The sequence below is a fragment of the Pelodiscus sinensis genome, chromosome Z (genome assembly GCF_052426305.1).
Source record: "Pelodiscus sinensis isolate ZL-2025 chromosome Z, ASM5242630v1, whole genome shotgun sequence".
Taxonomy (NCBI): domain Eukaryota; kingdom Metazoa; phylum Chordata; order Testudines; family Trionychidae; genus Pelodiscus; species Pelodiscus sinensis.
The window spans coordinates 5,627,686-5,642,689 of record NC_143085.1 but is presented as its reverse complement, the minus strand read 5'-3'; the positions used below and the strand labels follow the sequence as shown (position 1 = coordinate 5,642,689).

Here is a 15,004-nt window from a genome sequence, read left to right as displayed (position 1 = left end):
TGGCTATTAGCCAGGATGGGTAGGAATGGTGTCCCTATCCTGTTTGTCTGGAGGTGGGTGACAGGGGAGGGATCACATGAGGATTCCCTGTTGTGTTCCCTCCCTCTGGGGCACCTGGCATTGGCCACTGTCAGCAGACAGGATACTGGGCTAGATGGACCTTTGGTCTGACCCAGTATGGCTGGTCTTATGTTTTCCCTGGGCAAACTTTCCTAATTCCTTTCTTCTTTCGTCTCCCCAGGGTACCTTTTGGCCAGCTATTGAACACTTCGGGCCTCATTAACTGGGTCACATCATTAGGGTAATGTCCACCTGACCCAGGACAAAACATCCACGTCAGTTTGGTACTGTGGTAACTGCTGGGGAGCAATTCTTCTCCCTGTATCTTTGAAGGCACCAGAGTGATGAGCATGATTACATTCATGCAGACTGGAAGGAGAAGGCTCCTACTACAAGTTATTTAGAGGAGCAGTCCTGTCCCTGGCAGGATGGAACAAACTGAAGAGCTGTAACACATTCTACAGTTCTCTTTGAAAGAGAGAGAAAGGAGGTGGGAGACTAGAAAGAGACAATTTCCCTTTTCAGGACTTGGGCCCAAAATTAAAACATCACCTGAGCAGCTGCAGCTGTCACCAGGCAGACGGAAGGTGGTGTCTTTGGCTCACTGATTTACAGCATAAGCTAACATTATCTCCTCCAAAGCCAGAGAATGGCAGTTTGCTGGAGTGCCAGAAAACCTGAGTAGCTGAAGCACTGTCTCGGTAGCATAACAGCAGCCCTTCGCAGCATGAGGCGAGACCAGTGCACAGCACAGGAATAAGAGATAACTCACCTGCCACTTCTCCTCCCTCTCATCCTCATCTGCTAGAGCCCAAGAGCCTAACAGAGAAATGGCCTCTCCAAGAGTTTGAGGACAAAGTACTACTCCTTCCCTCCCATTACTTTCTCCCTCCCTTCACTGCAGAGGATTACGAACCAATCCCTGCAGAGCTGCATCCTGGTAGCTTGCTGTAAAACCCCCTTCCTTCCCACCGCCTTGGCCTGGTGTTAGAGGAATCCCCTTCTAGATTTTTTTGCTCCCGCATTGATTAGAGGGAGGACCGGAAGAGAAAGGGAACCTTGTCATTTCTCTTGTTGTACAACAGAAACTCCTCCCTCACCAATTCAGCACTAAAGGAGATTTATAGTAATTAGGGCAGACAAAGGATTTGCAGATGGCAGGCATTCCAGCTGCTCACCTACCCTCCCTGTCTCATCTCTCCCTTTGGCCGCCATCCTGCAAAGCAGAAAACACTGAACTGTACCTGAAGCGGGCCCTCCTATTTGGTGTGTCCCTGGCAGAGCCAGCTGGACCTGGACTCTCCAGCGGAGGGTGCTGCTCCCCGGCACAGCTGCCGCTGTTCCCTGAACGTAGCCTTCGGACATGAATAACTTTGCGGAGGTTGTAGCAAGAAGGAGCAGAGTTAGACAAATCTTTACAGCATCTCACCATTTCCCTGTGTGCAGATCTGGTCCCTGCAGGGTGTTTGACTGACACATCATCAGGATGGCGGTGGTCGCAAGTCTCAGTCTCAGTCTCTCTCTCTTTTTTTTTCCTCTACCTCCCCTTCCCTTGCTCGCTTCGGCACGGAAGGGAGGACACGACGTCACAGCTCCTAATTTCCCTGCTGGTTTTTCTCCGGCTTCCCTCTCTGTCTCTTCCCCACTTGCAACTCGGCTACGAGGATCCCAGCTATTGCAAACAAACAGGCATTGTGTCACACATCAGCATCCCTCTGCAACAGCAGCTTTGTGCGCAACAAAAGCAACCTCTGCCTCCAAGCAGCCCCTGCTCCCCTCTAGCCAAGGTGGCCATCGAAGCTCCACTCCCAGACGAACACCCTGCAGTCTCAGGCTGCTGGGAATGAATGCACTATTATCAGATCTGCAGCCTGCTGGCCTTGCACAGTTATCCCAAGAGCTAGCCTGAATGCGAGGCTGGGAGGAGGAGGAGGAGCGATGGCGGAGACGAGGAGGGAAATAACTCATAGCTTCAATTCTGCACTGCAGTAACTGCAGCTAGATCAGTTCCAGGCTACTGAGCGACCAGATGGGTATGCAGGCATTCACTCTGCAAGAAAACCTTTTGCTTCCCACACTGTCCAGCTCTGGGAACAGAGAAGAGGAAAGGGCGGGAGTATCTTTCTTATGCAACCCAGTCAGAGATCAACACCCATCTCGGGAACACCCTTTCCATCCCACATTGTCCAGCAAGGGAGCGGGCAAAGACAGAAAAAGGGAAAGAACATTCCTTTACAGAGATACATCCCTACCATGAAACAAAAATGTTCCAGTGCCAGGTTGAGAAACAGGCACTGCAGAAGTTCAATACTTTATATAGTGCACAGCACTTCAATAATTTTTACATCCAGCAGGACTCAGAAGCCAAACTGGTAGGACTACAGAGGCAAGATGGATTTTTGCAGCCACGAAGGCTGCACGTCCCATTTTGCCCAGCACAGTTTTCAGAGTATTCATAGGGTGAGAAGTTCTTTTCCATTCTATAAATAATACCTGAAAGCTGTTGACTAAAAACTGATGCTCCTATGTCTCCTGGCTTCACGTGTTCTGTTAAAGAGGGAAACTGGCAGCAATAGGAATGAGGAGCCAGAGAACAGAACTGAACTTATACCTGACTTCTGTGTCAAGTTCAATACCAGAAACATTGTGTTTCAATATTTAAGCAACATGGTTAAACACTAATGTTTTATGTGAAACCTTAGGTAGACATCAGTTAAGTATCTCCAAAGCATGCCCACCCTACTAGTCCCACATGTGATGTGGAGTGATCATTAAAGACTTTGCTGCATTAACCCAAGTTTGGACAGGAGCTTATATATTGTGCTGAGGGTAGAGAGAAAATGTGGGGGAGGAAAGGACAGATGGCAACATTTGGAAATACATTTAATGCCAGCCCGAGAACATCTTTCAGGAAGAAATTCATTTAATAGAAGCTTATCAGAAACCAGTTCTTTATCATGGGTTTGTTACAAGATTCATGCATAGAATGATTTTTTTTATAACTGTACATTAAAAAGCCACTAGAAAATTGAACTCTTATTAGTTCTAACAGAGTTAAAAGTAGTTCAGGGCTCTATGCGCCTATCTATTTTCCCCTCCTGTGTTCCTCTGACAGTTTTTATGGTTTTATAATCATGTCCTATGTTTTACAATGCTTCTCTCTCTCCTGTTGCTGTGTGATATACCCAAACAGTGGAAATTGATTATGTAGAAAGAAACAGTGTCAAAATTCACAAAGAAAAAAAAGGGAAAATAGCTGGATATTTTCACAGACAAGAATGTTAGGAGCTACTAATACTAACAACAGGTGAAAGTTTTCAACGTAAATGGGATTTAAAAATAACAGTGTCCCTTTAAAAACACGTCAGCCACAGCAGACGCTATTTTCACCATCAAGATCACAGGAAATACTCAGCACACATGCAAGTTCCAGTATGTGAGACAAGGGAAAAATACATCTCTGTATTTCTGGTCAGGCCAAGAGATGAGCCAGAGCTGCCTAACAAACCATATCTCCTCCTCCTCCTCCTCACATTCCAGACATGCAGGGACTCCTACAGACAAGGAACCTGCATAGCGGTTTCCACTTTGTTGTGAAGCTAACCTAGTTCTCTAAAGGACCCCACCCCCTCTTCTCATTTGCCATGGATGAGGGAAAGGCCAGAGAAAACAGTAATTTCATCTTCACTCACCATTTATTGTACTCTCCCTTCAAAAGTAGGTGAGGTAAATATACATTTCAGAACAATCTAGCAGCCCAATCACCTCTTTCTTTTCAAAGAACTTAACACACCCTAGATCAAGGCAGGGGTTTGTCTCCACGACTTTAAAAAAGAACGGAGTGAATTAAACAGCCAGATGCAAGCGCAGAAATGAACAAACACTGAAAATATAATTCCATTGTTTAATGCTGATGCGATTGCAAATCCATATAAAGTTGATGGAAAGGGACCATGTGGTGAGGTCTACCTGCCCTTTGGGGTAAAAATCATGGCAAGACAGATATACCTTCCTAGATTAAGTTTCCAGAGAAAGAGCTGGATTTCAGTGCTATAAAAGCCATACTTCTCCCTAGCTACACGCAAGTCATCGCTAAGTAAGAAGCTTTACATTTCTCTGAGGTTCTGTTCTACTGACCCCATTATACTCATTAGGTCACAAATACCTGACTTATTACCCATGGATAAGAGCCTGCCTCTCCCCTTGGCTGAGACCCGCTTAAATACTGACATACAAACATACATGGCAAGCTGCCATGCCAGCAGCTACTGTACAGGAGGGTTTATGGATACAGGAGCCTTTCGCTGCTCAGAATCTGAAGATGTGGGCAATGAAAGAAAGAAGAAATTACTGAATCCTGGACGATGCCAACCCTACTCTCTCCATAAAGGGTAAAGGAAGGAACTGGCCTGACAAGACTGGGCATCAATCACTGAATCCCCCTCGCGCAGCTGAAAGATGAACGTGACAGATTTACACCTGGACTTCCTCCCACATCTCAGGATACTGCTGCAAAGCCTCTCTTACTAGCTTCCCTGATGGGCCCTCAGAGTCTAACGCTCTTCTCTATGGAGGGCCTGGGGCTACACCCCAAATCACTCACACATCCTTGAACTCATCCAGAATTCATTATTAAGTGAATAAAGGAAGTAATGACCATCTGCACTGTAAACCTCCCAAGGAGAATTGTCTAACAACAAACAGCCAATCTGTTAGCTATGCAACTCCGCTCTGCTCCATCAGCTCGTGTAAGCATCAAATCCAGCGACCCCATTTAATTACTTGTCTTCTCATTATTTCCCCAAGCCTTTCCCTCAGGACTCCAAAAACACTAAGCCTGGAGTTTTACAGGAATCAGTGGCTGGATTAAACACTCAACTATATGTTAAATGGAAACAACTTGAGCACCCAGGGCTGGGTTAGAATTATCTAGTTTGGGTGCTAGCAGCCTCTCCTCTTCCCACTTTCCTCGCTTGTTAACAATTTTGCCATTTAAAATCTATGGTTTGATTTAACAAACTGTTGACAAAAGCTGCATGGTTAAGTGTATGCCATACACACAGGACAAAAGAAAGAACCAAGCAACCAAGGCATGGCTACTGTATTTCAACACCCCCATCACACTAATAAAGAAGAGACTTGCTCTTAGTGACAGGCATCAATAGTTTCATTACTTTCCCTGGCCACAGTCACAATCTTCTGTTTAAACTTACATGCACAAAATATTATCATCTCTGTCCCTTCCTCATCACTTTATTATTCTGGGGAAATCCAGCAGGAGAAACAAATGATTTCCTCAATAGCCCAATCAGGAATCCTGCTATTCTAAGAGCTAACAAAGCAGTGCTTTGGGGCATTTGTGAAAACGCCGTAGATTGGCTGTTGAAGTACTCGATTTTTAATGCTGTGTATTTCACTCCCCAGATTTCTGCTGGCAGGTATATAAACCTTACCTCTCTTTGTGAGTATCTAGGCATTGACTGCAAAATGTGCTAGATGCCCTGTCCTGTCTTTTTCCATCTCTAGTTTTTAGGATTCTCTCCCCCATTTTTTTATCTCAAGCATGCTTCCTGGGATTCCCCCTACTAAGAGAAAGATTTGCATAATTAGTTTCCTTTAAATTGATATTTGCACTTCTCAACAAACAGAGAAAGAAATCAGCTTTTTAGAGTGGCCATAAAGCATTAGTTTATTCAGCTTTGAAGACTGCATAAAGCTTTTGGTAAACAATCCTTTTTCTCCTTTTGGGGGCAAAACAGGTCTTATCTCCTGTCTTAAAGCAACATGTACATTTATGGCACTCTAAATATTTTGTAATATAATTATCGCTACGGTTCTATATGAGCATATTTCATATCTGATAAAATGTGTTTTACCTAAGATGTTCATAAAGCCAATTCCCATGTAGAATACAGATATCTAAAATGGAAGCCTAAGGAGAAAGGAATGATTGCTTTAGATCTTTCTACTAAAAATAAATTCTCTGTTAAGCGCCCTAAAATCCTGAGCTGGAAACTTAAAGAAAGCCGTGAGGCCTCACATACAATTCAGAGACCTACAAACAATCCTAAATGAACAAATACTTCAGACTGGGGGCTGGGGCTATTTTCAACAAAGGGACTATTAACTCTGTCAGCACCAGTTACTCAGATCAGCAGAACTGCATCAATTCCTTTTTCATCTAGCCTAAAAACCCAAGAAGAAAGTGACTACAGAATTGGTGCTCTTTAAAAGTTAGGCCTCTCCCATCTATATTTGGAAATCTAAAAATGCTTACCTTCGCTGAATAGCACTCCTGGCAGCTACAGAGGCTGATTTTGAATGAAGTTTGTTTCAGTTCCTTCACAGACTTCTTGTTTTTAATCTATTGAAATGTGACATTGATCTGAGTTTTTTGTTTTGTTTTTCAAATACTTTCTAAGACAAAGGAACAAAACAATGGAAAGTAACTGACATAAGTGTTCCTAACATGCGTGGAACACTGTTGAACCAAGAGAAAAAAAAAACCCTCATCCCTGCCCTGCAGAAATCATGCCCTAATGTGTCCATGTTCCCACCCCATTAGCTCCAAGCCATGGTCCTGTTTCTAAGATCAGTTGTTTGAGACCTTCTGGTTCTACACTACTACTCCTCCTATTTCCTGGCGGTGAAACTGGATGTTAAGTAGGAGTCTGCTATACTGCAGAGAGCTGCATGCATGAAGTTTAATACTCTCTTCAACAGAACAAGCCCAGCAAGTATGCAAAACTTAAGACAGTTTTGTTTTTGGCTGGATGGCTTCTTGTGGAGAGCAGAATGAGTCTGAGAGACCCACCACTAAACCCAAAAGGACACCAAAGCCCAATCATGATCATCCTGCACTCAGCAGTCACTATATCTCCCATACCTCCCCGCCTTCTGGAGAGACATTCAATCTGACCAGACCAGCACTCTGCTAGACAAAGAAAACTGTCTATGCAAGCTGCAAGACATAGAAATAAGAGAGAGGGTTAATTTGTTTTGTCACCCTACCATCCCCCCATAGAAAGTAATAATTCAGCTGCCTATACATCTTTCTATACTTTTAAAAGTACTCACTCATAGTGCCTCCCTTCCCAAAAAAAGTTCACTTTATCAGGATTTCTGAGTTGTATTCCTCCTCTTATATCAAACAAGCCACAGATCAATCATCTCATATACAGTTTCTAACAGTTTAGATCATAGACAGTAAATATAGCCAACACCCCTCAGCAGAAAAAATACATTTCACTATAATCAATTAACCTTTTCCCCGTCCACACAGTAGGTGTATGTATTTCACCTGTTGCTGTTAGTTGACAGCCAAAATGAGCCTCTAAAACATTCAGAGGGCAAGTTCCCGGAGAACAGCTTTTCAGATCCCCAATGGCTGGTTCACAGTCTGTCTACTAGACCAGACCTGCTCTTTGCTTTAAGAAGCAGCCTTAAGCAGCTGGTCCTCCTGTCCAGCTCATGTTTCAGCCATTCAGACTTCAGGGTGGGAACTGTTAAGGGCGTCCCAATATCATCAACAGTATTTGCATTCTCACAAAGCCCCTGCCTGTCTTTTTCCCCTTTAAGAGGAGGAGACAAGGCAGGAAAAACTGAAAGGAAACTAAACAGGAGGGGGATAAGACACATGACAACACTGTCGCTCAGTTCCCGTAGATGATGGCTTCCTAGCACCACATTTACAAAACGGCAGACTCATACCAGGGGCTTGTTTCATAACAGAGGCCCGGATACTATGCTACCAAATTACCACCTGAAAACATATTAAGACAGTTTAATCTGAACACCAGAGAAAGTTTCTGACTGTAATGTCTGTTGATCATGGAACTTCCAAGCAACCATATTACTTGCAAAATTCAAAATTTACAGTGGACAAAGCACCAGAAATAGCTAACTACTGAGCAATTCTCCAGATCAGGGATTACATTTCATACCAGTTGGACAACAGACAGCATGCATGTCAAATGATCCAGTTTGTATATTTTGTTGCTGTTTCCTGACATGTTACCAGAAATGCTGATGTCCCACGTCAAAGAGTGCATACAATATTATAAGACCTGTCAGAACATTCAGATAGATTGCTCCATAGTCCCAATTACACACATTTCAACAGAAAGGATCTTGTGCCATGGAAGAGACACTATAGCAAAAACTATCCATCTGAAAACATAGTCTGAACATGACACTGAACTCTACAACTTTCAGGACTACCTGAAAAATGCAGGGGAAATTACAGGCAAAATGTTTGCCACGTTACCTCATCATTCCTTTCCCCCTCCCTTGAAATTTGAACTTTCTGAACAACACTAATAAGAAATCAAATCAAAGATTTTTTTCTGTAATTAGACATCTGCCCATATAGCACTCAAGCAGAGGAGAAAGTATGAAATATAACAGGCCAGCTGGTCTAGGGATAGGATTTCACTCTTCACAAGTAGAAGAGCCAGGATATGAACTAACACAGGCGGAAGATTTTTCATGGATTCTTTCTTGAGACACCCTGGTCTCTGATTCAGTATCTCCCACCACAGAACACCGCATGTGCTGCCTTACAGAAATGGTACTAATGCTTCCACACTGGTCCACAAGCAGCTACCTAGAACTGACCCTCTGCTACCCATCCACCTCAGCAGGAAATAATGGCGCTCACCATTTTTGTAAGTAAAACAGGTCCCTAAGCACGGATTCAGGGATCTAACTTTAAGCACTTTTAAAAGTCCTGGGCTGTGATGGCGGCGAGGAGTCCTGTGGCACCTTATAGACTAACTGAAGTGTAGGAGCATAAGCTTTCGTGGGCAAAGACCCACTTCGTCAGATGCATGACCATGAAAGCTTATGCTCCTACACTTCAGTTAGTCTATAAGGTGCCACAGGACTCCTCGTCGCTTTTGCAGATTCAGACTAACACGGCTACCCCTCTGATACTGGGCTGTGATGCTAAGCTTACCCCTAAATGTGGCGACTGTCACTCTACTCTTTGCCACATATGATACCAGATGTAACTATAATCTAGTGCCATGCCCTAAGGTTCACTGTGTTCTCGCTAAAGCTGAGTCTTGGTTGAGCTGATCTTATGGCAGTCACTCCAGACCCCGTTTCACAAAAACAGTATTGCAAAAAAATAGTATTGCAAAAGAAATTAGATAAGAACAGAGGAAGCAAATAAAGGACAACAGTAAGGAATCTCCTCTATTTAAACTCTACCCATCTCCTCACACTATTTACCCAAACCCACTCTTTGGCCAAGGTTTCCCTGTGCAAATTATACTATCTGTATATCAACAATGCCATAGTATCTACTGAGAAGGAAGACAGTGGAATTGCTCCTGGATACCATATATCCAGGATGCTGAGCACACAAGAGGCCTTGGCCAGGAAATGTTCCCAGATAGATTTGCGCTTACTGCCTCAAATTCCTTTTTCCACCTATATGATAAATCTCTACCTATTTCATTCATACTCTCTGCATTGCCTCATCTAATTAAATGAAAGCTAATCCCCTTTAGTAATCACAGCAAAAGACATGCTAACTAGTGAGTGAATTGGTTCCCTGCCCTTCTGTCATAAATGGTGGCAATGCATGAAAAATGTAAGGCTCAAATTAAGTTAAATATTGTTTCAGTCCTTCCTCTCCCTCACAAAGATGTTATAAACAAATATAAATAGGAACACTGTGATGATTTTAAAAAAGTCATTGAAAAATAGCATATTAACTTTCCTGCAGTGACGTCTTCAAGAGACCAGCACTGCACTAATGCATGAGAACCAGTTACTGAGAATGACTGTCCTAGCTTCAACGATGTGCAACATCATTGGTGAGAAAACAAACGAGATATGCAAAATTTCAACTTTGAAAAAACTACCTGTGGCATACAGGTCTTTCAATCAAGACTGATTTAGTGTCTGGAAGAAAGATAATCACAAGACGACGACAAACTTTTGAAAACAATATTTAAGCATTTGTGTTCAGAGGCAAATGTTAATCAGACATCCTTCATGAAAGTTTTCAAGACATACATGAGAGGCAGAGGGAAGAGAATGCTTCTAACCAGTTTCATTTTTTGATATTCCAATTCTACTTTTTGATCAAAACAAATTAATATTGACATATTATATTACATTACATGACATTATATGCTAAAAGAGTTCAAGTAGACATAATCATTGAGGCACAAATTATAGCTTATATTTTTGCAGAACAGAATTTAGCACCAAACTATTTCAGGAGAGACCACATCTACCGTATGTTTTCACAGAATCTAGCACTTGTAATAAGCATCTGGTCAGATCACCACCCAAAACACTTCCCTTCCATATCAGCATCTCGCCAGTTACCACCTAAAACACACATCACTTCAAGGAGAAGATTTCCATATGAGAATTAAAACAACTAAATTTAGAAATCAAAATGTGTCATTCTAGCAAACATTAATAATTTTAGGAAGGTATTTATTTTCTTACTTTGATCAATGGATTCACCTTGTACAAAGCAAAAAAAAAAAAAAAAAGTAATGTTAAGTTATCAAGTGAGTCTTCCACAGTGGAAACCTATATATCGAAGGAAGATAAAAATAATTGTATTTGAAGTAAAAATGATAGTAATACTTGAAATTAGACAACTGCTTCAATCTACTTTTATTATTAGAATTTTATGTCAGCACATACTGGTGAGACAGATATGAAGTATTTAGCATTAAGTTACATACTTAGTCTCCTGTATGTTTAATGCTTTTTGGACCTGACTATAAATATACATTTACGCTGTTGTCTTTGTGAGAAAAATCACCGTGTCGCTAGCTTTTGTGCCAAAATTACTGATTTATTTTTTAACTGAAAAAATATAGATCTAATATTTTTAAACGGAGTTTTATTTTTCATGGTGCCCATTTTATGGGCGCCTTTTGTTAGCCCATGGACCATACTACAAACAGGAACTATTTTTAGATACTTGGGAGGGGCAAACGTTACGGTTATGGGGGCCAAATATGTACATAGAGATTAGGTTTTACCTCTATACGAGCTGGGCCTGAATATATTACTTCACTTAGCTGTCTTTCCCGCAGAAGAGAATCTCCTTCTACATGGAACTGTCAAAGAATACAACATAGGACACTTTGACTTAGGTCTCTTCAAACACACAACCCAGGACCTGTGGAATCAATACTGTTCAGAAGTGAAGAGTATGCACAACAGCTTCTTTCCCCAGTCCAGTACTACTGAACTTCAGATGACTTTCTCATTCATGCTTTTTCTAGAAGCTGTGCATATGCCCTTTCCCTGGCTTTATAAACAAAGAGATACCCCTCTCCTCCCTTTCAAAGTTAGCTTCCAAAGATATCAAACATGCACAGAAGGGCAATAATGCAAAACCACAAGGCACAATATAGCTATTATTTTCTTTAAACCCCCCACTGATTGTAACACTCTCTTTGAAGCCTGAAAATGTTTCTCTCTCTAGATTTTTCCCATTTGGCAGTCTTCTTCTCCCCACTCCATGAAAACATACAATGAAGCATCAGCAAAAAAAGTAGGAATCTGAAAGGGAGTGGGAAAACTTGTGCTTGCTCTCTATGCGTGCATGTACCTACTCACCTGGAATCCTGCTTACATGTCAAACTCTTTATGCGATTCCTCCCCTACACAAATAAATCCTTTAGTACTAGTCTTATCTAAAGCTAAATCTATGTTTGAAGGTCAGAACTTAACAGCAACCCCAAAAACCCCAGGCCCATGTATTAACACAATGGAAGAAAAACAGCTCAGGTATGGAATTGTTCCAATTTCACATTTCAGTGGGTTCTCAACAATATATTTTTTTAAATCTATGAAAAACAGTTCAAACAGTGTCCTTTTACATACAACTACCCCACAGAAACGTACAAGTCTCATTTATGGTATGTAAAGCCACAAAATCTTTTACTAGTCCTATTCTAAATAAACTCAAGCAGGTTGGAAAGGAAAGCATGGAGGACAGAACTGCAGATAAATTCATCACAAACTGTTACAATCCAAAGTGTTAACATCTGGATTCTTTGGATCAAATCTAACTTGGGTCCCAGGTAAAAGTCAGTGTAAAGATTCCAGTCTAGTCTCTAAAGTATATATGCCCAAAACAGAAAACCACCACACCAACTGACTAAGCACTCAGAAAAGACGAGGAATAGATGGATGATACAGGTTAGACTGATGCAGAGGAGTATGTCAGACATTGGTATCAATTCCTCATTTTCAGAAACGGCATATGTTTTGCAACAAAACAAACCTAATACAGGTATTCTAAACAGGTCAGCGTGGAACTGTATAATGCTTTTAACATTCTGTACATGATATGCCAGCTATATAGGTTTGTGTAATTTTTCTCAGATTTTTGCTACAAATGGATCATTTAGGTTACTACAGAACATGTCCATGCACCTGATATTAATACTTCAGTCCCACAACAACGTATAAAGCAGTGGTCCCCAACGCGGTGCCCACGGGCGCCATGGCGCCCGCCGGGGCATTTGTGTGCGCCCACTGACAACCTGGGGCGGCCCTGCCCGCGGCGTGCGGCGCACTGGAGGCGCCGGCTCCAGGCGCGTGACACGCACCGGCGCTTGGTGCGCAGCGCTCGGGCGGCCTCAGCCCCGGGGCACATGCGGGCGCAAGGCACAAGGCGCTTGGGCGGCCCCGGCCCTGGGGAACATCCCCGCCCCTGGCATGCCCCAGGACATGCGGCCCTGCCCCCGGGCGCCCAGCGAGTGAGTGGCCCCGCCCCTAGGCGCCCGGTAGCCTCTAAAGGTTGGGGACCACTGGTATAAAAACACCATGATAACCCTGAAGAGTAGAGAAGGAACCACCTGTGTGGATGATCTAGAATCACTAGAGATTAAAAGATATTGTTCTGTGGGAAAGAGTTCTCAGCAGGTGTTCACAAGAAATTTAGATAAGATTTCATATTCATTCTGAATAGTAATCATGTTTGCATTGTCATGGTACATTCCATATGCAAGGATCCTAAAGCTTTTCACAAATATTAATTCAACCTCAACTTTCTAATGAGGGAAACAAGAATTACCCATACACTCAAAGAGGAAGAAATGAACAGAGAGATGATGTAACTTGACAAAGATCATACTTCAAGTCAGTGGCAGAACTGAGAATACAACCATACCTAGGTTTAGGAGTTAGAGTAGTATTCCTCACAGTGGGCCAAGGGCCCGTTTTGGAAAAGCCATTAGCAAGTAAACAAAGTGGCGCAGGATAGCAAACTCATCACAGTATGTTTTTCAATGCTCATATATGCAACCACAGAATGCTACTACTACAACATATAGAATAGTGATAGAAATGTAGCCGTGTTAGTCTGGTGTAGCTGGAACAAAAAACAGGACTATGTAGCACTTTAAAGACTAACAAGATGGCTTATTAGGTGATGAGCTTTCGTGGGCCAGACACACTTTGGCCCACGAAAGCTCATCACCTAATAAACCATCTTGTTAGTCTTTAAAGTGCTACATAGTCCTGTTTTTTGTTCCTACTACAAGATATGTAACTGACTATTTCCTGCTTTAATACAAAAATAGCCAGGGATGGCTTTGGGCAGCTTTTATGCTGGATTCCAATTCGATACACAAGAGTTAGGAAATTTTGAAAGCACATTAAATCTTCAGATATGCTACCAACTTATGATCATTGTAAGATTGATTGTTCAAAGGCTGAAGCATGAGACCATCTCTTCTACTTAGTACAAAAATTGAAGAATGGAAGTTCCTCCAGAATTACTGCAAACCCCACACCTTATGCTCTTCTATGCCCATCAATCATCTCTTAATTTTATCCCTAATGCACAATTTAAAAAAGAAACTGACAAACTGCATCCTTTACAGCCACTGGTGCAGGAAATATGTTGACTGTAGTTAAGAGACACCTGCAGTTTATAACATGTCATTACATCGGGTTTACAGGCAGGAGTGAGAGATAAGGAAAAGCCCTTTATGTATTCTGTCAATTCTGGCAACAGAACACAATCCGATTTCTTCCTTGTTGAAAGGGAGCGGAAAAGTGTAGCGAAACGTGGAGTGTGGTACAAGCCCATCACAAAGATCTTACCTCCCATTCACTTGCAATCTTGATTGGTGCCTCAATGCCCATTTTCTCCAGCTGCTCCACCCTGTACTTCTCATATTGTGTGTATCCCACATATCCCCCGCCTGTAGCCACCAGAAAGTAGAAAGGGCGCAGTCGGAACGTTCGCACTACTGGTGCAGCATGAAGCTTTCTCCTGTCTAACAAAAAAAGGAAGCAGATCTGTAGCAAACGGGACAGTTACAGAGTCAAGACCAAGTTACAGAGGGGAAGGTCAGATCAGATGCCGACAGTGTTACTGGGTATGCATGCAGCCATGTCCCACTGACACACCAGGCCATGTTAGTGAGGATGCACATTCACAAAGATGGGTCATTGCTGATCTGTGCCACCAGCAGCCACTTCCTGAAAGGATGCTTGTGATTTAAAGCACTGATGATCCCCAACCCCCAGATCAGAAGTGACACTCTGTAACATATGAAAACCTTCTCTCACGGATTTTTTGGCTAGGGCCTGATGCAAACAGTGCCCATTACTGATGCTTGAGGAAAGGAGCTGGCAGATGAAGGAATAGAAGTTCGACACCAGGTAGATCCAAGCATGAGGGTTTATTACACACAGCCCTGGCGGAGTGTCACTTAAGTTTGTCAGGCTCAGTGAGGCTGCCAAACAATGGCTTACTATAGATTATATAGGGTGCCAATGGGCAGAGAGAAGTGATGGGGTGGGAGTTCCTGATCCCCTGAACAGGTTCTAGCAGCAAGACAAAATTAGCTCAATAAGCCGACAGACTAAGGTTTACATGTATGCTAATAAACAGGTGTTCTGACTTGTGTGTCATTTTGCAGCAAGCAGATTAAATCCTGAT

At 42.6% G+C, this 15,004-nt stretch overlaps 1 protein-coding gene across 5 annotated transcripts in view; it reads right to left on the bottom strand.

The window, feature by feature from the left end:
* Positions 1 to 15,004, bottom strand: part of PISD (phosphatidylserine decarboxylase) — a 45,426-nt gene that overhangs the window by 12,246 nt on the left and 18,176 nt on the right. Inside the window, exons 3-4 of one of the 5 annotated variants that reach the window (XM_089775266.1) lie at positions 14,161 to 14,336; positions 6,338 to 6,424 (exon numbers count right to left, since the gene is read on the bottom strand). In XM_089775266.1, the coding sequence (XP_089631392.1) occupies positions 6,338 to 6,424; positions 14,161 to 14,336 (263 nt within the window). Of the gene's footprint in view, positions 1 to 1,304; positions 1,733 to 5,513; positions 5,533 to 6,337; positions 6,425 to 7,360; positions 7,942 to 14,160; positions 14,337 to 15,004 lie in introns of those variants that run through there. The other 4 variants (XM_075898032.2, XM_089775265.1, XM_075898031.2 and 1 more) reach the window with 4 other exon arrangements.